Source organism: Perkinsus marinus, assembly GCF_000006405.1.
Source record: "Perkinsus marinus ATCC 50983 genomic scaffold scf_1104296934700, whole genome shotgun sequence".
NCBI lineage: Eukaryota > Perkinsozoa > Perkinsida > Perkinsidae > Perkinsus > Perkinsus marinus.
In genome coordinates, this window is record NW_003214659.1 from 371,292 (window position 1) to 394,700 (window position 23,409).

General features: G+C 49.8%; 10 protein-coding genes across 11 annotated transcripts; 7 read left to right on the top strand and 3 right to left on the bottom strand.

Moving 5' to 3' along the window:
• Positions 1-246: 246 nt before the first annotated feature.
• On the bottom strand, positions 247-1,001 carry Pmar_PMAR021111 (hypothetical protein; the record flags this gene model as incomplete). Its single annotated transcript, XM_002784669.1, has 7 exons — positions 247-306; positions 356-460; positions 486-560; positions 606-639; positions 687-790; positions 837-914; positions 984-1,001. The coding sequence occupies 7 exons, from the start codon at positions 999-1,001 to the stop codon at positions 247-249; spliced, it is 474 nt and encodes a 157-aa protein (XP_002784715.1).
• A 3,630-nt stretch (positions 1,002-4,631) lies between these two features.
• On the bottom strand, positions 4,632-5,880 carry Pmar_PMAR021112 (hypothetical protein; the record flags this gene model as incomplete). The annotated part of the gene is made up of 7 exons (XM_002784670.1): positions 4,632-4,663; positions 4,729-4,795; positions 4,845-4,991; positions 5,125-5,223; positions 5,281-5,412; positions 5,459-5,585; positions 5,837-5,880. 7 exons carry the CDS (start codon positions 5,878-5,880, stop codon positions 4,632-4,634), a joined length of 648 nt encoding a protein of 215 aa, XP_002784716.1.
• Positions 5,881-6,057: 177 nt separating this feature from the next.
• Pmar_PMAR021113 (conserved hypothetical protein) lies at positions 6,058-8,029 on the top strand (the record flags this gene model as incomplete). The annotated part of the gene is made up of 3 exons (XM_002784671.1): positions 6,058-6,153; positions 6,191-6,298; positions 6,350-8,029. The coding sequence occupies 3 exons, from the start codon at positions 6,058-6,060 to the stop codon at positions 8,027-8,029; spliced, it is 1,884 nt and encodes a 627-aa protein (XP_002784717.1).
• Positions 8,030-8,178: 149 nt separating this feature from the next.
• On the top strand, positions 8,179-8,875 carry Pmar_PMAR021114 (hypothetical protein; the record flags this gene model as incomplete). The annotated part of the gene is made up of 3 exons (XM_002784672.1): positions 8,179-8,355; positions 8,536-8,739; positions 8,789-8,875. 3 exons carry the CDS (start codon positions 8,179-8,181, stop codon positions 8,873-8,875), a joined length of 468 nt encoding a protein of 155 aa, XP_002784718.1.
• A 918-nt stretch (positions 8,876-9,793) lies between these two features.
• On the top strand, positions 9,794-10,868 carry Pmar_PMAR021115 (hypothetical protein; the record flags this gene model as incomplete). The annotated part of the gene is made up of 2 exons (XM_002784673.1): positions 9,794-10,663; positions 10,710-10,868. The coding sequence occupies 2 exons, from the start codon at positions 9,794-9,796 to the stop codon at positions 10,866-10,868; spliced, it is 1,029 nt and encodes a 342-aa protein (XP_002784719.1).
• Positions 10,869-11,162: 294 nt separating this feature from the next.
• On the top strand, positions 11,163-14,736 carry Pmar_PMAR021116 (hypothetical protein; the record flags this gene model as incomplete). The annotated part of the gene is made up of 18 exons (XM_002784674.1): positions 11,163-11,496; positions 11,546-11,627; positions 11,675-11,779; positions 12,025-12,092; positions 12,137-12,260; positions 12,309-12,378; positions 12,421-12,511; positions 12,555-12,670; positions 12,715-12,861; positions 12,904-12,976; positions 13,025-13,161; positions 13,206-13,327; positions 13,375-13,524; positions 13,571-13,823; positions 13,871-14,286; positions 14,339-14,437; positions 14,487-14,543; positions 14,610-14,736. The coding sequence occupies 18 exons, from the start codon at positions 11,163-11,165 to the stop codon at positions 14,734-14,736; spliced, it is 2,571 nt and encodes an 856-aa protein (XP_002784720.1).
• A 1,112-nt stretch (positions 14,737-15,848) lies between these two features.
• On the bottom strand, positions 15,849-17,235 carry Pmar_PMAR021117 (ribosomal P protein, putative). The gene is made up of 2 exons (XM_002784675.1): positions 16,391-17,235; positions 15,849-16,087 (listed from the first exon to the last, which is right to left on the bottom strand). Exons 1-2 carry the CDS (start codon positions 17,195-17,197, stop codon positions 15,938-15,940), a joined length of 957 nt encoding a protein of 318 aa, XP_002784721.1. The 5' UTR covers positions 17,198-17,235; the 3' UTR covers positions 15,849-15,937.
• A 1,575-nt stretch (positions 17,236-18,810) lies between these two features.
• Pmar_PMAR021118 (hypothetical protein) lies at positions 18,811-19,820 on the top strand. Its single transcript, XM_002784676.1, has 4 exons — positions 18,811-19,071; positions 19,120-19,280; positions 19,494-19,651; positions 19,698-19,820. The coding sequence occupies exons 1-4, from the start codon at positions 18,911-18,913 to the stop codon at positions 19,803-19,805; spliced, it is 588 nt and encodes a 195-aa protein (XP_002784722.1). The 5' UTR covers positions 18,811-18,910; the 3' UTR covers positions 19,806-19,820.
• Positions 19,821-19,928: 108 nt separating this feature from the next.
• Pmar_PMAR021119 (hypothetical protein) lies at positions 19,929-20,669 on the top strand (the record flags this gene model as incomplete). Its single annotated transcript, XM_002784677.1, has 3 exons — positions 19,929-20,162; positions 20,210-20,360; positions 20,449-20,669. 3 exons carry the CDS (start codon positions 19,929-19,931, stop codon positions 20,667-20,669), a joined length of 606 nt encoding a protein of 201 aa, XP_002784723.1.
• A 998-nt stretch (positions 20,670-21,667) lies between these two features.
• Pmar_PMAR021120 (hypothetical protein) lies at positions 21,668-22,828 on the top strand (the record flags this gene model as incomplete). Of its 2 annotated transcripts, none has more annotated exons than XM_002784679.1 (8): positions 21,668-21,729; positions 21,779-21,901; positions 21,947-22,021; positions 22,072-22,219; positions 22,265-22,351; positions 22,392-22,477; positions 22,527-22,619; positions 22,672-22,828. In XM_002784679.1, 8 exons carry the CDS (start codon positions 21,668-21,670, stop codon positions 22,712-22,714), a joined length of 717 nt encoding a protein of 238 aa, XP_002784725.1. In that variant the 3' UTR covers positions 22,715-22,828. The 2 variants fall into 2 exon arrangements, with proteins under 2 accessions (XP_002784725.1, XP_002784724.1); XM_002784678.1 differs by having other exon boundaries at positions 22,075-22,219.
• Between the last annotated feature and the right edge of the window lie 581 nt (positions 22,829-23,409).

Sequence of the window (23,409 nt, forward strand, 5' to 3'; positions counted from 1 at the left end):
CATAGTCAACTACGTGTACGTGTTGGTGACAACATGGAAATTCGGAAGAGATTTAGGCAAGTTGTCATTGGTTTCTGGACCAGAACGCCTTAAGCTCAGCTTAGAGAAACGAACATATACTTCCACACTGCACTGGGGAATGCCTAAAAGGCCCCTGACTAACCTGTAAGAGCGTCACATGTCGACTCAAGAATCCTAATCCTTCGAGAGTAATGCACCTATGAGAATCACTACAGTTTACACAATCTACCGAAGCCTACTGAAAATGCCATCGTCAATAACACCATGAGGGTTATTGCTAGGCTCCTGAATGAGATCGCTTGAACAAATAGAATACACATGTTAGCATTGGTACGGGATACCCAGGATTAACTTGCTTACAACTCAGGGCCTTCGTTACCGTAGTAACCATGATTCCCAGGAGTGAGCCAGGAGGAAGATATCTAGGGTCACGGCTCGCCTGCTGTGAACCAACCCAACTTCACCTTGGGTTGCCCTATAGGTATCATGAGGTCCATCGAGTCCGCATTGGCGTTCGACACTAACATGATGATGGATATCTGTGAACCGGTCGTTGGCCGACCCACTAGGCCCGAGGGGCTCACCAGAAAGAGCATCACGATCAGGTTCCGGAGCGCCCTAAATGAATAACAAGAGGAATCATAGAGAATCGAGTGAGCGCGTACTTCATAAAATCGAAGTAAACGGGGAAACCCGCGCCCAGCTCTGCTAAAGTGATAGGCCGGCACCCCAAAGGGAACTGCTCGCATTGACACAAGAAGTCCTCTAGCTACAATGAAGAAAATGGCCAAGACTAATAGGCCAGCTGATCGGACCTTGAATCGGTCAGAGGCTATCTCTCCAGAAGCAAACTTGGCTTGGATTTCCTTCATTTTACCAGCTACTTGTCGCACCTGAGCAACATGCTACTGCAATGCTTTGCCAAGACGGACTTTTGTCGCTTCTCCATGTTTGACCGCTACAGTCTTGTCTAGCGTCATTTCAAGAGATGTAACTTGATGGTCGATCTCATCCCAGAAATAACCTCTCAGACCGTCAGGCTCAACGGCACGATGTCCTCTACCTCAGCGTATCGGGTTAGTTCTACTCTACTCTCAGTCTGTAAGATACTGACAATACAATAATTAATCTATTTCAACCCATTGTTCAGTAGTTTCCTCTGTGTGCGTTATTCATAGCTTTCATTGTATCCTTCTCTGACCATTGGATACTTATAACCGTCACGAAGCATGCTGGACAACCCCGAGATTGATTAGGGCTCATCATTATCATTATTCCCTAATCATCTGGTTTTGAGTTGGCCTACGTTGACACCGGTGGATCTAACAGTCCTCGTTTGAAAACGGAAACGCTAAGGGACTAAATTATCACGTGTATACAGAAGCTATGACATTGAACAAGTACTATACACAAGACGAACGTTGTGGTAATAGCCTAGTCAGTTCACTATCGCTCTTATGAACGGCGAATGAGGCTTGGGAATTCGAATCAGGCGAAGCTGATTTGGTTAACAAATTTTGGTAGACAAGCATGAGTCTAATGAGAGTTCGTCAGCCAGGGGTAGCTTACATGGAGAGGTACTTGTATCTGAACTCAATCTTACTATCAACTTTCTAGTAGATGTTGGGAAATATGCACATGGTCAACTACATGCACGATCTCGCCTCAGTAGATTGGCTTCATAGTGAAGGAGACAGAGCAGATAGAAAAGTGAAAGTAGTCGAGAGAATGCAATGATAATGCTAAGCTAGTGTGAGCAAAGCTCGATCGTGTAATGTGGACAGTGCAGATATTTCTGTTGGTGACAATATGAAAATTCTGAGAAAATTTTGGGAGATTCTCATTGGTTTCTGTACACTTCTACCCGAATGCTCGTGCAAACTCCTTTGAAACTCTAGTAAACTTCTAAGCTGGGCTGAGGAGAGCAAACACTGAGTGAATCAACGCAAACCTCCCATGAATTGAGTCCGGTACGGACAGAGTGTATTTCTTTCCATCTCACATACTTAGTATGCACTAAAGCGCGCATTTAACCTTGGAGTGTTATAAGTGTTTTAGGTGAGGAATGCCGCGTATCTCACATTAGCTCTCTCTAAGTGTAAACGGTTAACTCCACAAGACACTAGTCTGCCCTTTATCATGACGTGACTGCCAGCGAATGCTCGGAAGGCTGCTCGGCGCCGCATTAGATCGGCGATCTCCTTCCTAGTTCTTTTCGAGTGGAAACCCTAGCAAAGAAGTACGACCAGTGATAAGGCTGAAGCTTGTCCCACCCTCTTATGTTGGACACGTGTTCTTAGCGGTGCTTCGTCGACTGGAAGCATTTCAACATCACTTTTGTTGTCGGGACCGTGCATGTGCGTGGCTCTGAAATCCGAGGGATAACCTCACATGGTCATCAAATGATAACAAATAACTTTTTCCATGTGTGCAACTTTTCAAAGAAAGCTATATGGGCAGAACGACTCACCTAGCTCGCTTCGATAAGCAGCGGTCGAAAAGAAACATATAACTGAGTGAAGGGACCGCTTGCTACCCATGATTGATAACACCATCCGGGTGGTAAACGACTTGGAAACTCATATGAATGATTGAGCATCAAAATAATAGTGTAACGGTTAGTGATCGATAATGATTCTACATATTGATATATTGCTTACTTATAGACCTCGAAATGTTCGGGTTTCCTAGTCGTCGAATTAGCCAAGTTACAACATTTTTTCGCTTCGGACTATCAAAATCGAACACATTGTATATCAGTAAGTTATAACGTATCCATATAACATCTATTAATACCTGATAAATATATTTATATGCATATCATTTAGTTATCATTATATTTACTATTTATATCGGAGCAGTCCATTGTGAGCTGAGCCTCACACAGCGTGGGAGAATATTTCCCCTCATATGCTCAGTAACAGTCCTGTATGATCTAGTGCTGAGAACTGGTCAAACGAGAGCTCGAAAGCGATACATGTTGCCACTAGTGGCTGTTATGGCCACTACATCTGCTATCTACCCCCGTGTGAAAGTCTCTAAGCCGGAGTTTGTCTCGCTCTTACGTACCGATTTAACACTCCCGTGCACTAGGATCGAATCGAATACCAATTGACTGCGAAACAATCAAAAGAAGAGGAAGGAAGCGGGGAAGTTATGACCAATCCTTCTTTTTCTTCGTCAAGTGTGACACTACCAACAGCACCTTGGGCGCAACCACCGTTAGGATAAGCAAATATCAGATAGTACTAGTGCTTATGATCATCATAATGGACATCGATGATACCGTAACATACAGAGAATAGCCTTCCTGGGCTTCAATACAGAAGTTAGCATCATCATCATTATAGCTCTACCGCATAGATTCGGCATGAACGACAGACAAGCATCACCGAGAATATGCCAACGATAGTAGTTATATCAACAATAACTACTACTAGTACCGTAACCAGCATTCCTCCACTATGCAATAATAAGAGCGACACTGAAAGCATCACCGTAGTACGAAACGGAAAAAACGAAATGAAGACGAAGAACAACAGCGAAAGGATACAACTGGAACTTCAACAACAACAATGATACGTAGTTTTTTCTCTTTCGTACAGCTTCACGAACTGCCCAATATCCTCACCACAAAAGCAGCGACTCTCGACACACTTCTCCAAAGAGGCAACAGTAGTGAATATAAGAACTAACTCCACTGCTGTACAGCAACTCTTATACCATCATCAGGGCTATGATGTAGACTTCATGTACTGTCGAGACTCTGTCTCATTAATCAGCAACTTGTAGGGTAGAAAACCAATGAGGCTTCTCGGAAAAAGCAGGATAATGAACATGTACAACTTATAACACCGATGTCCTATGAATCGAAAATCGTAAAATCTGTTGTCGAATCAGACTCGACAGTATTTCCGCAAGGCGAAAGCAGCAGAGGCAGAAAATACCGTAGCACTACTATTACTACTACTACCATCACTGAAACTCTTATACTTGCCATAGATCGCCGCGAATTGAGGGCAGATGATCTCAATACCCGACAGATGATACAAAATATATGCCGACAAAGAAGAAAGCTGCCCCAACAGAGTAAATATACAGTAGCACGGGCGTAGCAAGCAGCATTAGTAATAGTAGGAGAAGAGGACGACTTAGCCGATAGCAGCTAGAATATCGTAAAAGGCAAAATTTCCAGAAAGCCAATAAGGCAAACGTTCACCATCATACATGACGGTTCTTCGAGTAAAAAGTGGCTGGCCGAGATGATGACAGTGATAGAGAATCTTCTTTCTATTCAATGCTGCTGCTGTTGCCGCCGCCTTGGACGCCGCCGAGCTTGACAACTCGTCGAATTATGAATATAATATTACCACATTCTTATCGCTGTGCAGTGTTCACAACGAATACCGTCTACGTAAAGTCACAGGGGGAAGACCATCGTCAACAACCTGAAATGTAACAAAAATTTTCCCGCAATTGATTTCTGTCAGTACTACTACCCCTTTCCTTGTCCGTGTATACCTGTACTTGACAGTTTTCTGTAAATCTGTCCGCCCGATGCCACCCAGAGAACTCTTAGGCAATGTTGGCGTGTCATAACTGAAAGCTCTTTACACGATGAATGATACCGTAACTAGCGTTCCTACCCAGCAAAGCTGCCACTACTCCCGGGGGTCGCTGTCGTCGTCGCTGTTCTCCCTGAATTACCCCCAATGGGCCCGTAAGAGTAGCTCTTAGTGAGCCAAGGATACGCCTTAGAAAGAGGTACGTGGACCTGGAAATTATCACAGTAAAACGTCCGGCTTAGTCTCAAGTATGACTACATGTGCCCTTTCGAGGTCGTTCTTGTTGACACCGACACAGATCAGTTTGCCACCTTTCTGCACATGCTTCCCCGTGAGCCGTCGTTGGTCAGCTAGTCTTGCCATCGACTTGAATATATCACGCATCTCTCTAGAGCTCATGCGCATCTGAAGATACGCGCGAGTTCAAGCGCCTCCCAGGTAACGCGTGACACTCTAGATTGTCCATCGTTGCTTAGATTTATCAATTCCAAGTCTCCCAGCAATCGATCTATGAGCGGCCCATGGACTTCCTTACTACCTCGGGATGAGTTCGTGACGTAACCGCAGGTAACAAGTCCCCAGAAGGCACCTTAGACCCCGCTGCCGATCGATACTGGCAGCCTTCGACGTTATTCGCCTACATAATGAACAACCGTAAAAGGCAGGTCACAGGCGTCGATCGCGGTAGTAGTACTAGCCGATGTGGAGAGAAAGAGTCCGGCAAACCTCTGCCTCGTCTTGAGTCGTATACGGTCCTGATCGGCCCCTTAGTCGAAGGATCCACTGCAAGAGGCTGCGCGTCTCTATGGCTGCTGCCAGATCCGTACTAACACCGCAACATGTGCACCAGAGCGGATCTGCAGCCCAACTACATAATCGTTCTCATTTCTGCGTGTCCGAGCATGTACTGGCGTGTCTATCTTATTAGCCCGAGAGCCGCCGCAAAGTAGAGATGATATCCAAGATGTAAATCCCTTCTTACCACTTGACGAAGGCCCCCTGACAATACGAGTAAATACACCAAATATGCAATAGCCACCGTCGAATTCCTCAGCAACGTTTCTACGAAACTCTTATAGCGGCAGTAATTAACGAAAGATGGGCTGAATTTTATTGAGAAAATGCATCGGCCAGGACTTCCTCGAATTCATCCGAGTGCGAATGGCCTCGTCAGGTTTTGAACGCGGTCGGCTTCCTTCGCGCCATGCCAGTCCTACTAGCCGCGCCGTCCCCAGGCCTTCCCATCTTACGCTGATGTCTCCTCATGGGGTTTATCGACTTTGGGGATCGCCATAAAGATAACGCTTAATTCCTGTCGCCTGTGACGGCTTCCAAAAACGCGACTGCGTACACGGTGACGAGCGCACGACCGTTTTTACTCGTGTTAAAACAAGTTCAATTCGGATAAAATCGCGCAATCGCTGGTGCACCTGCTCAAGATCGGTTCCACGATATTTCCGTTTTACCCACCATGCTGAGCAAGCTTGCCGTTGGAGTTCGTTCGGGCTGGAGTGCTGTTAGGCACGTCAGCACGTCGACTATTCGTGGATACGAGGCAAACTATCCGGTCGCTGGAGGGAAATTCTGAATTCGTTCCCTCACAGGTTCATGACCACTTCTACGATGCTGTCGTAGTTGGCGCTGGCGGCGCTGGCCTTAGAGCTGCTTCTGGCCTGGTTGCTCATGGGCTCAAAACCGCCTGCATCTCCAAAGTGAGTTTATGCAACCAGCACTACTGCAATTGATTCTCGTTTGCGTGCTAGGTCTTCCCAACTCGTTCCCATACAGTGGCTGCTCAGGGAGGTATCAATGCTGCTCTCGGCAACATGACGGAGGACGACTGGCGCTGGCATGCCTACGACACTGTGAAGGGCTCCGACTGGCTCGGGGACCAAGACGCCATCGAACACATGTGCCGTCTCGCCCCTCAAGTCGTCCTTGAGCTCGAGAGCTACGGCCTGCCCTTCTCCAGAACCAAGGAGGGTAAGATCTACCAGAGAGCCTTCGGTGGCCAGAGTCTCAAGTTCGGCAAGGGTGGGCAGGCCTATAGGTGTGCTGCAGCTGCTGATCGTACTGGCCACGCTATTCTCCACACTCTATACGGTATGTCTCTCAAGTACGATTGCCTTTTTTTCATCGAGTATTTTGCTCTGGACCTCATCATGGACCAAGACGGCTCCTGTAAGGGAGTTATCGCAATGAGCATGGAGGACGGGTCGATCCATCGCTTCGGTGCCCACCAGACTGTCATTGCTACCGGCGGCTACGGCAGGGCTTACCAGAGCTGTACTAGTGCTCATACCTGTACTGGCGACGGAGGCGGCATGGTCTCTCGAGCCGGTCTACCACTTCAAGACCTCGAGTTCGTACAGTTCCATCCCACTGGTATATTCCCAGCTGGCTGTCTTATGACTGAGGGTTGCCGTGGAGAGGGTGGAATCTTGAGAAACAGTGAAGGTGAGCCGTTCATGGCTAGGTATGCTCCTACTGCTAAGGACCTGGCCTCGCGAGATGTGGTATCTAGGGCCATGACACTTGAGATCCGCGAGGGCCGAGGGGTTGGCCCCAACAAGGACCACATTTATCTGCATTTGGACCACCTACCTGCCGAGACTCTCAGAGAGAGGCTGCCTGGTATCTCAGAGACGGCTAAGATCTTCGCTGGAGTTGATGTCACTAAGGAGCCTATTCCGGTCCTGCCTACAGTGCACTATAATATGGGAGGAATCCCTACCAATTGGAAGGCCCAGTGCCTTAATCCTACCTCGTCGGACCCTAGTAGGATCGTCCCTGGTCTGCTGGCCGCTGGTGAGGCTGGCTCTGCCTCCGTTCATGGTGCTAATAGATTGGGGGCCAACTCTCTGCTGGACTTGGTGGTATTCGGTCGTACTGCTGCTGATACTGTTGCCGAAATCGTGAAGCCTAACTCACCGCCCGTCACCCTCCCTAAGGACGCTGGTGAGGCTACCATTGACAGGTTCGATAAGATACGACACGCCAAGGGCCCAGTGTCAACTGCTGACCTCCGAAGCAAGCTTCAGAGGACCATGCAGACGCGTGCTCCTGTATACAGAAATGGAGATGACCTCAAAAAGGGGTGTGAGGAGGTGCGTGAAATTATGAAGGAGTATAAGGACATCGGCATCAAGGACCGCACGTTGGTGTGGAATACTGATCTTATCGAGACCCTCGAGCTGGAGAACCTCATAACACAGGCGGCTCAAACGATCATCTCTGGAGAGGCCAGGAAGGAGTCTCGAGGAGCTCATGCCCGGGAGGACTTCCCTGAGAGGGACGATGTGAAGTGGATGAAGCATTCCCTGTCGTATCAGACCAAGCATAACGTTGAGGACTCGGACATAACGTTGAAGTATAGGCCTGTGGTGGACCAGCCCCTGGACAGTGAGATGCACCATGTACCCCCTGCCAAACGAGTGTATTAGGAAGAATAGTAGCAGTAAATTGCTGGGCGTGTAGCTCCGCATCTACCATGAGTAATCGAAATTTGCCGAGTTTTCGTGATAGGAATTTTTTCAGCGACGTGGTTTGAGTTTGTCAGAATGCAGGGAGTGCTATCGAGGTTGTAGTTCTAATGGGTGTATTGAGCCTCCCTGCTGGGGTAGTCCGATGGCTTATATCCCTGGGCGTAGTGAAGGAGAGAGTAGATCTTGGACAGGCCGAACAGGGGACGGAGCAGTCGGTGCAGTTGAGTCAGAGGACCAAGCAACAGCTTATGGGAGGGAGTATGATAGCTGAAGCTATTGCTGCGGTAGTAGTAGCGTTGAGTTTGGGCAGTGTTGGAGGAATATATGTTTGCTTTCCTCGGCTGAGCTTAGGAGTTTCCTCACTAATTATATAAGTTTACGTACGAGTAGAGATGTACTGGAATCGATGAGAATTTCCTCAGGATTTCCATTATGCATACGGAAAATTATGTTTGCAATTGCAGGTTCTGGACCGAGCTGGCGTTACTCCTAGCCCCTCGTTGAGATCAGCAATCTCGTCATCTGGGAATGCGAAGAACCCGTCAGTGAGGTGGAAGGTGGTGGCAGAGGCTTTGTCGGAGCACTTGGATGTCACCCTGGACGAGACCATCTGCCAAGACCTGGCAGCTGAGAAGGACGAGTCGTTGGCAGTAGAGCTGCTCTTGGAGGTAGAATGGAAAAACGTTTCTGGGTGGGGGCGTATTGGGCTCTATACAGGTTTACACTGTTCTACGGGCTTATCAACAGCAGCATTCCAAAAGGACGGATAGGGGGAAGAGCATTGAGAGAAAAAGGGAGGGGTAGGACCGAGGGTCACTGTATAGAGTGTTGGAGGAATATATGTACATTTTCTCAGCTGAGCTTGAGAGCTTGCTCACTAATTATAGAAGTTCACATGAGAATTCGTATAGAAGTGTACAGAAACCAATGAGAAATTACAAAATTTTCTCAATGTCACCAACACATGCAGTTGATCATGTGCATATTTCCTCACATTGGATCTACTACTAGGTATGCTGCAGCGTCACGACGTAGGAGTAGAGAAACTAGTCCAGTTCGGACAGAAGAGGTAGCACTACTACTTGAGATGAATTCGGATTATCATCATCATCATCATCATCGTAATTTCAGCCACGTGCTCGTGTGACTTCTCGGTCTGTATCACCGGCTGCGGTTGATGAAACCAGCACAGCAAGTGTGGGGAGTTCAAAGGCAACTGCTGAGCAGTCAACAGCACAGCCCCCGCCGCCCGTCGGTCCCACTACTGCTAGGAAGCGAATAACCCCTAAGGACTCTCCTACGGTCCAAGCTAGTGGTACGCAGAAGAGCCCGTCTGGGTCCCCTAGTGGAGAGTCGGACGTAGCGTTGGGAGGCTACACCTTTCTGACCAGCACAGAGCAGTCTCCAATCAAAAAAGAGGAGACCACCTCTGGCCTCCACGAGTCGGCCTTTCTTAAAGAGCTTGATATGGAGGAGTCAACACTACCTCCGTTGGACCCAGTCTTGGGCGTTATAGTCTCCACGGCTCTGACAACGTTACAACTAGCAAAACCGGGCTCGTTGGACGAGGCAGCGATCACGAGGATGGTCAGTAATGGCGAGATCTACCCCTTCACATCAGCGTCCCTTGTAAAATGGTTTACTGCTGTACTCCCGCATCGGATAACGGAAGTGTCGTTATCTACCTTGTGTAGGGTAGCAGTTCCTGCTCTTGATACTAATATGTACGGTAATGAGGTCAATGCTGCCGCTGCTGGTCTGCTGTACTTGGCAGCATCTCGGTGCCCAAGGGAAGACTACCTTGTGAATACTCTGGCGAGGGAAGGGTACATCGAGAGCATCACGACGTGTATACGCAACAGTGATAATGAGGAGACTAGAGGCTCCCTGAGCTCGGCCGTTTTCCAAATCTGGCAACGGGATGGGGCCTCCTTGGTGACACTGTTCTCCTCCCATCTGGGCCGTACCCATTCACAGTTCCTTCCAGTAGCCCACAGTCTGGTGACCTCTCTGTCGCAGCATGGGGAGCCTTTCTACGCCTTATCCCCTGTAGTGGACTTCCTCCTAGATCAGCTGGTCAGAAGAAGACACTGTTGTTGTGCAGGGTGTGCCGCCCTCCTTGGGGAACTCTGGGTATCTGGTTTGATATCGGCTAAGGCCAACTACACAGAGCAAGCCGAGCAAGCTCTGCTCGCACTCCAAGAGAGGGCCTCACAGGGCTCTGGTGATGGGAGGGACCACCTCCCGTACGTTGCGGCCAGCACGCTGGTGTCTATACTGGAGTATGTGTGTCGGCAAGAGGATGAGGCCATGGCACCAGCTGTGTGGAGGTCCCTGGTGTACTCCCTCATAGTGTCACTAGGCACTCCAGAGCTTCTTCCAGACTATTCTGATTTCATAACATCGTTGATTTCGGAGGCCCTCCGGAAGCTACCGTGCCTCCCAGTTTGCGTCCTGTCGGAGCCGATCTGTAAGCTGTTTCTTGAGAGGAACGCGAGCGCTGACGAGATGATTCCAATGAAGGAAAGTGAAAAGGACCTGTTGCTGTCTATAGTCCATCACCCCCGACTTACGGAGGCAGCCGCAGTAGAGGTGGGTCGAGTCGGCTGAGAAGCATGGGGCATCTTGCCGTGTTCAGGTTTTGAAGGTAGCATGCAAACACATGGTATCGGACCCTCCAGAGGTGGACAGTGTTGAATGGAAGATCGTTAAGAAACTGTCAACACGGTATGCGACCAGTGCGGCCTTTGCATCGGCAGCAGCGGAGCGATGTCTTAAAGAGGTCGGTGCCCAGTAGTGGTTTTGTCGTGGTAGGAGCCTCGTGGCTTACAGCAACAGTGCATGACATTGTGGGAAAATATGCACATGTGTTGGTAACGATATTCGAACTTTGAGGGAATTATTGTTGGTTTCTGTACACCAGAATTCGCATGTAAACTTTTATAGTGGGTGAGGAAACTCCTGAGCTCAGCTGCTGAGGAAAGCGAACATATATTCCTCCAACTCTGGTGCATAAGGTGGCTCTTAGATACTACCGTCCTTACTGCAAGGGCCAGGATCGGCTGACGCGGTGGTCTCTATTGTGTCTACCATGGCTAGTGCTGGCTCGCGAGGAGAGGACAGCCACCTCCGCTCCGTCGCCCTTGGCCTTATCACCGACTTGTGTGCTGCGTATCGCTCTACCTACGCCGCGCTCCATCCTAACCTGCTACGGGCCTCTAGAGCCTTCCCGGAGTTGGAGGATCTCCAGGAGGACACCCCTGACCCTCAGACGGAGGCCTCTGATCTCGAGCAGGCTGCCCTGCCAGGACCCTGCCTGGGCGTTGGGGGGCCGCTGGACAGTTTTCGCTCTAAGGCTGCTGCCCGTATAAGAGAGTTGGAGATGCAGATCGGCGTCATGGCTGAGAAGCATAAGGAGAGGGAAGGTAGGGGTGGTAGAGTCTACCGTTGACATCGATTTTACGCCATGTGTAGATTCGTTGGAGTCAGCGATACGGGATCTGGAGGCTAAGGTGGACAAGGCTGCGGTAGGTGGTCAACTTCAGAGAGGCACCGAGTAGGGGAAGAACGCGCCTATCTCCCTGATTGACTTGGCCTCGCCAGGACATCTCCTGTCTCTAAGTTGGCCCTGCCCGTTAGTGCATCAGCCCGTGCGGCGGCCCCGCGGAAGCAGGAGAGCAGCGGCAGCCGCAAGTCGGTGCCAACGAGGTATTCTATTCTCTTCCTGTTTAGTGTAGGAAAATTAGCACATTGTTAACTACATGTGTTGGTGACAATATGGAAATTCTGAGAAAAATTTAAGAATTTCTTATTGGTTTCTGTACACTTCTACCCGAATTCGTTTGGTAATTCCTATAATAAGTAAGGAAACTCCTCCTAAGCTTAGCTGACGAAATGAACATGTATTCCTCCAACACTGTTCCTATTGATGATGAATTATGCCACTATTTCAGGAGCCCTCGAGTAGTGGGGGATCCTCCCACGAAAGAGATCACCAGATCCACCAAATCTCTTACGGAAGGTGGTGTTGGTCAATGTTGAGTCACCGTGCGATGAGTTCCTCAGATGATGGTGCCTTGAAGAGCGCGCGGCACAAGGGGGCCGTCCTGGTTCTGGAGGGAGCTGCGGCTGAAGAGTGCTCCAATTTGGTGAAGGCATTCGCCAAGCCGATGGAAGTTATGTATCTGCAGTAGGTCGTAGTAGTGTAGACGAAGTAGTGAGGGCCTCATCCTGGTAGGTGTTGCCATCAGAGTGTCAGTCGATCGTCTCTCAAGCATCCCCGTCATAGTTCCTCTCGAGGGCACCAGGTGGGGTGACCTTCCGGTGTCCCGGCTATCGTGTACTCTCAGGACACATCGCCAGCAATAGCACTCCTGAACCTCCTCACGTTCTTGCGTGATGCGAAGATCATACCTCACATAACGCCTCGAGCTGTGGCTGGTGGGATTCCTTTACATATTTTCACTATCATGTGCCTCCTCAGAGGAGTTCATATCGAGTATGGAGCACCCAATACGGCTGCCTCAAGCCATAGAGCTCATCGCCCAATGCGCCTTCTATGGCGTGGACCCGCTGGAGTGCAGACCATGGTCACAATGGGTACCCGAAGGCCGCCTCTCCGGAGCGTCTCAATACTCTTTCAGGGTGTCCTCGTTCCTTTGCCGGAGCATCAGGAAGCACGGCAGTTGCAGAGTATGCTGCAACACCTTATGAATCTGGCGACCCTGCCTGGGGGGGCTAGAGGGGCGAGCGATAAGATGAGCATGAGCTCAGACGAGTGGGCCGCGGCGGTAGGCCCCTCCTGGACTTTGACGGAGTACGATGTGGTACAGGTCCGCAAACTGGTCCGCCGTTATGTACGATCGGCTATTGAGTCGTTTGATCCGAGCAGTAGAGAGCTGTCGGGTAGGGGGTCAGGTTTGTTTATTTGGAAAGCTGGCCTTGCTCCTGTAGACGAGCCCATGATCCCTCCTGGCTTTGCCTTGTCGCCTGATGGTAAATCTATATATGTTGCGGACAAGTCGTGGAACCGAGAAGGAAGGACTGCCTCCCGGAAACAGCAGCAGCAAACGGCAGAGTCCAGACAACCGGTATGACTGCGCTTACTCGTCCAGTTTAGGGGGGAGGGCGTCAGGTGCATACGGAGTTGCTGTACAACATGGCCTCGGCATCCTCCGATGCTAGTCTTGACTCGTCCTCGGGGGGCCAACGGCTCCATAGTAGCGGTAAAACAAAGGGACATTCTGGAAAGCATCGGTGAGCCGATCGGTGGTGGACTCGGGAGAATGGTCCGTCTGTCGTAGGGCGGGGAGTGTACTGAGCCTTGCTGGGGGCTTGGCCGCACCTACGAAGACGCTACCGGAAGAGGCCGACAAATTTCTGCTTAGTCACGACCGAGCGCAGAGAGTCCTCGGAGAGACCTGGCTGAATAGGGCTACTCAGACGATACATAAGTAGTCGTTGGCACTGGAGGCACACACTTGGTGAAGTCACTCGTAGGCATTTCCTGCAAACACAATCTGGTGATGTGGACGCATGTGCTGGGCTTCGGCTACCAGCCTTTACCAAGTGCCTCACTGGCTTCCTCAAGCTCCTGCCTGATGTTAGTAGTGCGAAGTTGCTCTTTCGTAGAGTGGCTGGGGCGGGCTCCCAGGAGGTGGACGTTGGAGGCCTCGGACGGGCAGTCCTGGCATCGGCCTGCGTCACACCATACGGTCAGGCTGCTATCAAGGAGTGGCCCTCGGCCTTGCAGGTAAACGCTAGATTTGGTATTGCTCTGGAGTATGGGGTTCTATTCAGCTCATGGATGAGCATCCTGATGTTCTGCTGGATGTAGGGGTGCAGGCCCTCTACCAGCGCGATTTCAAGGACCTCGCTGCCTTGAGGTCCAGACTGCATCATTTCAGTGCGGGCTCATTGCCACAGCAGACACCGGACCAGATGAGGTGCCGTTTGGGGTTTTTGAGGGTTGTTGCTGAAGGTGGTCGTTGCAGGAAGGATGTGGCTGAGCTCCAAGGAGTAGTGGTACGCTCCGGAGCCGTGCCCATGAGCATGCCGATGGATGAAAGTGAAGGGGGCAATGACGACTCGAAGACGTCTATAGCCGAGCCGACCAACCCAGCAGTCGCTAATACACCGAAAGTGGAGGAGGCCACCGAGGGCTCCCAGCCAGCAAAGGAGGATGTCCAGACTGGTCCTCCGCCCCAGACTGAGAGGTGAGATCCGCTTTTAGAGAGGGTAACGCTGTATGGTAGCGGCTTTGCTCAGTCAACTTGTTGAGGGTGAGTTAGCTGATGAAGCTAAGGTTGAGGGACCCGTCCCAGCGAGTCCGGAGGCGAACAACGAGGATGCCGCGGAGGTCAATAGGTGCGCTCTAATTGGGCTAGGTGTTTGTGTCCAGTCTGGATATGCTCAGCCCTGATTCGTTGAATGAAGACCAGCAGGGGAAAGGCAGAGGATCGGGATTGCCCGAGTGAGAATTGCTGCCCATGTCTATCTATGTATTTTCCTTGGGATTGGTCTGAATATGACTTTTTAGGTCCGTTAGTGTTGTCGAGCAGTCCTCAGCTGAAGTCCTTGGCGAAACAGCAGGTGAGAGCGAAGAGGCTCAAGTTTCCAATGCTGAGGGCGCTGAGGATAACCTCGCTGGAGACCCATCGCCGTGAGATTTCTCGCGATCGATACCTCTTTTGAGTGTTCTTCATATGGAGACTATAACTTGGTGCATCTCAGGGAAGTGGATTCTGTCCAAGGACTATAATTAAATATCAATTCGTGAGGCGTCGAGTAAGAGATGGTAGCACCTATTTGAGGATCTTCAGGTATTCTACCAGAGATTCCTAGTGAGATTATTCTGTCATTGTCATGCGTCCATTATTATATTTGTTGTTAGTATTGGGAAGTATGTTGTGTTACTCGAGTATGTTGTCAAACCTGGTTGCGTATGCTCAACTTGATGGATATAATCAGAGACTTTCACGTTGTGAATTTTCTCTATACTTCACACGTGATTTTGCTGACATTCAAGTAACCGCGACGAGAACTTATTCACCTCACTTCGATTGAAGAGTGTTACAGCATAGTCGTCCAATCTCAAATATATATAAATAATGGAGCCAATTTATTCTCAGACGACCGTGCTGTAACACTCTTCAGTACAAATGAGGTTAGAAGACAGTGTTGTAATACTCCTTCATGATGCATCAGAGAGAGGAACACTAGTTCTACAATATCGCCACTGACATTCAGATTGGCTGGGACGTAGTTTGTATCATCATTGCAATGAACAGTATTCGCTGTATCAGAGAGAGGAACACTTGTTTCTGCGTTATCCCCACGGATAATCGGACTGGGGCGGCAGATAGGGTCATCATTACAGCTGTTAGTGGAATGTTGCCGGTATGGTTTGTCTCACAGCTAATGGCCACGTAGTAGCTACTGCAAGTCTAGGAATATATCGGCACAGAATTAGGAGCGCCAGAGCACTCAACTAACCCAATCTGTATTGGATGAAATCGTTGGCGACTATACACCACATGAGGATGCTCGCATAGACGATTTAACATGAATAGTTAGAGGCTACTCATGTACTCATCCGGAGAAAACACAAACTTGTAGGTGCGTCAAAATCACCGGCATCTCACAAGATGAGGCACAAGCGCGAACACGCAACAAGAGCTATGTGCACACGAACAGGTCGACAACACTATCGATGGAGAACAGTCGAGGGAGAGTGTGCATAGCAACCATCACTAGCCAACACAACAAAGTGTGTTATCCTCGCAGGTGCATAAAGCAACCTTTTAGCAACCACAGAAGACCCATCTGGCAGGTGAGAGTATCAACGGGTCATCATTAGAGCACGCCTTAGTCGAAGAGGTCGAAATCCATTTCCTCATCCTCCTCTTCTTCCTCCTCAGCAGGAGCAGCAGCGGCCTCAGCCTTGACCTCACCAGCAGCAGTAGTACCAGCAGCGGGGGCAGCGGAAGTGAACTTGGAAGGATCCTTGAGGAATTCCTGAGAAACGAAAACATAATATCATTCAGCGAATGGAGTTAAAACGCATCAGAACGATCAGTTTGTTGCCGGTATGGTTTTTCTTCCAGCTAATGGCCACATAGCAGCTACTGAACGACTAGGAATATACCGGCACAGCATTAGGAGGGCCAAGGCACTCAACCAACGCATACTGTATAGGAGAGAACCGTTAGCGACTATACACCACGTGAAGGTGCTCGCATAGACGGTTACTGCGAGTATGGTTAGAGGCCACACTGCAATCCCTCCAAAAACCAACGAGCGACAGGAATCCCCTAATACCTTGAGCTGCTCGATTTCGGGGAAGGTGAAGTCGACGTCGGAACACAGAGCGGCGATGTTCCTGAAGGCGTTGTTGATAGCATAAGGCAGAGTGGCCTCGCTGGGGATGCCGGCTTCACGAGAGAAGGCGGCAAAGTAGGTAACACCGTGCATGAACTTCTCAACAAGATCGTCATCGCTGATATCCAGAGCAGCGGCATCATAGACCTCACCGTTGTCGTAGATACTCTCAAGCTCGACACCGTACTCGAAAGGACGGATGTTCAACTTCATGAGAAGGGCCTGCTGAGAGGCAGTAACCTTCTGACCCTTGGTGACAAGAGCGACATCGTTGGAGATCTCAATGGAACCCTTGACAATCTTGGTGGCGATGTTCAAAGCCTGGAAGAAGTTAGTCTGAGAGGGGTCCAAAGAGGTGGGACCAGCAGGGATATCGACATTGCACTGAGCAACCATACCAGCCTTAGCCATAGCGGGAACCTTGTGCTGGGAGATGACCTCACGAATCTCGTCAATAGGAGCCATGCAGAAGATAAGACCGATGTTACCCTTGATGACATTCAAGAGATGGCCGAGATCAGCGTCGTGCTCCTCCTCGTATTGTCTGAGGGCGGTACGGAGCATAGTGTTCTTACCCATGACTATGATGGCCTTGCCACGGAGAGCAATACGGATCTGCTGCAACTGGTTGGATCCGACATGGTCAACGGAGGCGATGAGGATCTTCTCGCAAGTGTCGAGTAGGTTCTTCACCCTATCGAGGTAGGCGGTCTTCTTAGCAAGCTTCTTGGGATCACGGGGTGCCATACTGCGTGGGGACTGCGAGCTAACGGCTCTACAATCAGTTTAACCACTGAAAGGTATGGATAATTATAAAGAAGACCACACCCGAGAAAAATAGATCACGTGATCGATTATGCATAGCGGGATGACGCAACGGCGCATATTCAGCGCGTGGCTCATGGCGGAACTCCATAACTTCAACGCGATACCTTTTTCTGTTGACTGGATAGAGTTGATAAACATTTCAATTATGGCTCGTACAATCTACCATGTCAAACGTGTATAATTTAGTTTCCACCCAAAAAACACGGTAGAAGTTTGCGAACACCACATTTCACCGTTTGGCCTTCTGGAACTCTTTTGACTGGTCAAGATTGATCTATGTTGCCATCTGGAGGGCGATTTTTCCCTGAGGGATTTACTTTTCGAGCTCGAGGTTACCACTGTTGAGCGATGTACAAGCTAATCTCTATGAAGCACGGAACTGTCGAGGACGTTGACTCCCTCACTAACTGGATGGAGCGCAGGGTAATGCTGTGGAAGTAAATGCCCATATTGCAGCGAATACTTGTAGAGGAGGAGTAGGCTCGAAGAGGAGCAGTGTGTATAGAGAATGTCGTCGAAGGTGATGTAATCCCACAGGCCTCCAGAGATAGTCGTGGCACAAGCGGATAGAGAGAAGACAGCGCGGTCGCTGAACATGCTGAACGTCCTTTCGCAGATGTCGATTTCCAATGAAGGTGATATGTCATTGTGGGTGGTATTGTCGGAGGTCCCGATCGGGTAGTCTGACGAAAGATTCCCAACGAGCTAGTCCAAGTAGTCTAGTCGGGATAGTCATCGGCATGTGAGCAACTGAGTCATCATAGGCCAGTGCTGGTCAGCATTTACTCCTCAAGAGACCGCTGCATCACCCCTCGTTTCGAAAACCCTTGAGAGAAGGAGAATTCCTCGTCTTCAACGTCACTAATAGCGATGGTAGTAGCTAGTGGGATGCGGCAACCGCGACCAGATCATATCAGAGGGACTACGATGTGGTCTTGATGGTAGGCATATGGACTGTGAGAGAGGTCATATTATTGGGCTTGCTGGAGGCAAGCTGGATGACGGTAGAAGGTACTGCTACTTGCTGTCAAAGACTGCTATTGGGATGTTCGGTAAACTTGGGCTGAGTCGAAGTTGATTCTGGAAGCGCTAGAATCGATTCTAGGGTTGAGATGAATTGAAACGCTGTCTTTCGGAACGTTTGTGACGCCCACATGAGATGAAGTGTGTGTTTCAGTGGAGACTTTTTCAGCCTCCCGTCCGAGCTGGAGAGATAAAGAGGACAGGGATGAGACGAGGTAGAACAGATAGTAGATACTGTTGCCAGCGGAGAGTGACTAAAGGAGGGGATTATCATCCGTTCACACTTGCTGGAGTTGATATTGTCCTAGCCCTCCCGCCGAACTTGTAGAAGAGGTTGTCGGACTTCCAACCGTCGACCCTAGCTGTGGTGGCGGCTACTATCGATGCGGAGTTTGTGTCACCGCTAGCGAGGCTGAGGTGTGGTATGAGGCATGCCCTACATGAAATGGACGAGGTTTTCAAGTAGTTCTGGTAGTGTTTCGTTATCAGTCACGGCTCGGGGGCGGGGACTGATATGCGTATATTCCCCGTCTTCTTCCTCCTATTCAAAGGTGTTCTCTCTCATGAGAAGATGCTCTCATTCGTGTGTTGTTGAAGTTTAGTAAAGTTATGGCCCGGAGAGCTCGCCGACCATTCCTAGTGGTGGTGTTGGCGTCGTTTGTTCTCTACTCGACATGCAGCCTTTTCTTAACACCTCGGCTGTCCACTCCGACGGGAGCAACGCCGAGGTTGCGGGCCTCGAGGGCGATCTATGGAGATGAGGGGATCGGGTAGGGTGGGGTTATACCTTCTGGTCATGGCTACTTGATTTCAATCAGGCCGAGCAAGCCGGACGAGCCATCGTTGGGCTCTAGATTAGCCCGCGGTGGAGCTCTAGCCTCGATGCTGGCAGTTGGCTCGGTGTTGGGGTATGGTCTGCGGCGAGTCTTGCCTGGCTTTATTCAGAAGGCGTCTCATACAATTCAACTCTTGCTCCGAGGTAAAGACCCTCCGTTGGGCTTATGGAATCATCCAGGAATCTATAATGTTCTCGGGAGGAACTCATTTAGAATTTTTCACGGATGGCTAGGAAGACACATTTTTCACATGTCATCACATTAGGAACATATTCCTCGTTGTTGTCAAACCTTAGGGAGCATTATTTCACCAAGCGAGATGGGTCTTTGGCTGAGTTGTGTTATCGACATAGCAGATACACCACCGGAGATGCCCCCTGTAGTAGTATATCCCCCTAACACTGTATTCTGGTATAAGAGCCCAGACCTCGGTGCCAAGTTGGAGATCCCAGCAACAATACCTCTCACAGACACTCTCACTGATGCTGCTGTTAGGGAAAGGATTCGGAGACAAGTAAGTTGTCGAAGTGGTTGTTGATAGCAGAATCGTTGAGTTGTAGATATCACAGTCGAGTTGGTGGGAGGATAAGCTCCCTTCGATGACAACAGTGATGGAGATCGGCTCAACTTTACTCTCGCTGTGGTCCCGTAGCGGTTCTAACGGCTGAAATATTTCCTCTACATCTAGTAGCCCTTGTGTAGAGTGTAAATCCATTCCCTGTCCCCTTCATCTCCCTATTCGAGGACCTCTATTCTCTGTCGTTGTTGCTTTAGTTGTCATTACCATTTCTATGACGAAGGACTCCTCCATCGCTCCGCCGTTTCTTTTGGAGATACCAGATGTTGGCAACCCTTTCGACGATGATGATCTGTCCACGTCCCAGACAACTGCTGAGGGTTTCTCGCACCCATCTGGTCCGGCAGCCGAGGTCGTCTTCGGTCTTGATAGTGACGCAAGGAACTGCTGTTGTCGGTGTGTTACCTCTGAGGGGGTCTCAACCTTCTACTGTTGTCCTGTGTGCGAAGTGAGTAAACTCTATCTGCTTGTCTAGGAGCTTAGTGCTTCCCACAGGCTCTCTTGTGCTCGCAGTGCCTTCTAGAACTGCGGGCTGACTGTGGACCTGAGGAGCTCTCCTGTCCTCTGTGCGGCGACTCGACTACTGCAAGGGTGTCTATGAACCGTCACGCTGCCCTTCTCAAGGCAGCAGGAGAAGCTCGAGTAGGTTAGTTGCACTGAGTTCTGACAGTGATACCACTCCTCTCAGAAGACGTGGTCTTTAGTATCATCAGCCTCCATAGGCTTGATGTCAGATGTGCGGACTGCATGGTCGGGGTTGCTGAATTTCCGTAGAGGAACAGGTGAGAGCGACGACGAAGAGGAGACCCCCGAGTTGGTCGTTGGTGAGTCTTTGGATATTTTCCGGTTCAGTCTTGTGCCATCTGTGATTCAGATGGAAGAGGGCATCCAGCATCCGACCGGGCATGGTATCATGTTGCGTATGAATCTTCTAACATGCCACAACGTTGACTGAGTTTTTCGTATTTGACCTCGCCTGGTGTTGAACTAGCTACACTCTTCATCATACTATGACGAAACTTGGCTTCCACTAAGGCCCCGGCGTAGTTTCCAGGTGGTTTTTTCTCGGCATATTGCCTATGAATGCTTCTGGCCTTGCCCTCGATATTCTAAAGGACAGTATTGGTGCTCCGAGCACGCCCTAACAGACTCGATAGTAGCGATTTTATACCATTGTCGACGCAATGGGAGTATCACTTCAGGGCCAAAGGTGGCTTATCGGGATCATGCTAGGTTCGTCCTAAAGACCTTGTTGATCGAAACCTCATAGTGGGCTGCTGATCCACGGCTCTCGTACTCGAGTAAGCTATCTCCAGCAGTCCATACAGTAACCCATGTTCCGTCACTTAACGGCATGTATAAGTAGAAGCTCTAGAGTCTGATCTTCACTGGTGAGAAGATCACTTGCCTCTGTCTGCCGAGAGAGTTCGCTATGACCGCTATGTACGATGTTTGTAAAGGTTACACCCGAGTTTTTCGTCCGTCGCAGCTGCTGTATTTCGTTGCGCGCGACGCTTCGATCATCCCTGATTAGATACCGAAGTGCTCCGGGACTACACTGATGCTTCACAAGAAGCCAATCATCTGAGTTGAATGTCGTCAGCTTAGGTTGAACGAACCATGCTGTCTAAAACAAGCGTATAGGAAGTGAATCGGTACATACGACCCTCACAGTCTGCTCAAGGTGCGATCAACAGTGACTTCCATCACGATCGATCGCCAGGGTAGGGATATGATAATTCCTGAGGGATCATCGTTGAGGGTCTCGAAGACATTTGCCGATTATGGTTATCGGCATGGGAAGCGCCTTATTTTTCCTGGTGAGCTTATGTGTGGTTCACCAAGTGATGAAATGCTCCAATTTTAATGGTCATTCAAATGCTCAGTATTCGATCGATTTCAACCTTGGCTATTGCCTTGTTGTTTTGTTCTCTCGCCGACGATTGCCGTACCATGTTCAGTCAAATGGATGTTGCGGCGCCTCCAGAGAGCAACGGCTGCCTCACCTTCCGGAAGTAGGTCTCTGATAGTGAAGATCAACCGTTGGGTCATCTGAGTGAATAGGTGCTTCGAGATAGGGTACTCTTCAGCACTGAAGGAAAAGCAGCAGTTCCCGTTGCCGTTCGAGCGGAACGATAACCTGTCAGCTACTCGACCTGATGTGTCGTTGAACTCTGCGAAGTCATTGTAGGCATCTGTACTATCATCTCTCAACAGTCTCCTTGTGCTCAGAGCTCAGCGGCTAACTCCAAGTGGGGGATCAATTTACTCCAACCATAGTCATGACCGACTCCATCCACGTTCATTGTAGCTAGTACCTACCCAAGCTGTTGTTCGATCGTTGTTTGCTGCCGTAGCAGAGCTCAGAAGCACCGGTCTCGATCGTCGCACTGCTTACTGTCATTTACACGGAAGTTCGCGGTGCCAGCTGTAGCTGCTAGCCGATCCAGTCCCTATGTCGGATATTTTTTGAAGCATGGAAAGAGACCTGTTGAAGGAGATAAGGTGACTAAGCTGTTCATGTCATATGTCACTGTGGGCTGGTGTTAGGTCTCCAACTCGCAGTCTACGACGGTAGCACGTATGTCTACTGTAGCGATGGGAGCTGCTGAACGCTTTCTTAGCTGGATGCTCCTGGTAAACGGCTTGGTTTGATATGGAAGTCAATTCTATGCAGACTCCGTCGGGGTTGCCGTACGCTGAGATGGCGAAGATACACCACAGGGTTCATAGCCGACGACAACATACGTGTACGAACTCTATGTGAGTTGGCGCTATTGAATTGAGTCAAGCTTGAGTATCTTCTATTTAGATTGAAAAAGAGCAACTCGTGTAAGAAGGCTCAGCGAGTGAGCTACTCCTCAGAGACTCGAAAGATCTATGGTATTGACTCGTATGTCAATGGGTAACAACATCGACCCTGACGTTTCCTTGACATGACTTTTCCATGATTTCAGGCGGCTCCCACCGGATGCAGCTTTTCGCGGTTCTCGTTTCTAACATATCTTCGGCCAGTACTTCTTTTTTGCCTGCTGATTCCCCTGCACATCGTGCCCAGGTTTGGGGTAGGCAGCACTTCTGACTCCGATCATTATACCATGGGGAATTTTCCAAGAGGTGGGCGCTTGAGTTCAGCAAGTTACGTGTTGTCTCCTCGGCGTTTATTTCTGCCTCATTGATGGCGGATCGAGGCTGCGGCCAAACGATAGATGCCCTGGCGTTGATGATGCTCGCCGAGTTGGGGAAAGTCCACACCAAGCTTGACCTTGTGCTTAGTCGAATCGATCACCTTCAGCGTCAGTTTGATAACGGTTGTTCGAATCCAAAGTCATTAGCTTCTAGTGGGCTCATCATTGAGGCGTCGGTAGTTGATGATAATAGCTCACGTGATGGGACCCCGCAAACGGTTCGAAACGTCACACTGCTGGAGGTTTCTCCTACAGCGGAGAGGCTCTCTGGTGACGACGACCGCGGCGGTCGTAGCAAAAAATGCAGTAATGTTGTCGCTGATTTGGATGTTAAGGAAGAGGGCAACCTGCTGGAGGAGGGTGGAAAGGAGTCAGCGAATGCAGTTGAGGAAGCGCCTGCAAAGCGACGAGATGATTACAGTAGACAACAACAAATTCTACTTCCGAGAGTCTATCTCAGTGTTTGATCTTAGAAGCACCGACGAACCGTTGTGTGGTTGCATTAAC

Bases quoted from the DNA above. Each gene is read 5' to 3' on its own strand.
- Pmar_PMAR021117 (XM_002784675.1), bottom strand. From the start codon at position 17,197: ATGGCACCCCGTGATCCCAAGAAGCTTGCTAAGAAGACCGCCTACCTC. The intron at 16,088-16,390 runs GTATTAGGGGAT...TTCGTTTCTCAG, and splicing joins CCGAAATCGAGCAGCTCAAG to GAATTCCTCAAGGATCCTTC.
- Pmar_PMAR021118 (XM_002784676.1), top strand. From the start codon at position 18,911: ATGGCCCGGAGAGCTCGCCGACCATTCCTAGTGGTGGTGTTGGCGTCG. The intron at 19,281-19,493 runs GTAAAGACCCTC...TCGACATAGCAG, and splicing joins AATTCAACTCTTGCTCCGAG to ATACACCACCGGAGATGCCC. The intron at 19,652-19,697 runs GTAAGTTGTCGA...GTTGAGTTGTAG, and splicing joins GGGAAAGGATTCGGAGACAA to ATATCACAGTCGAGTTGGTG.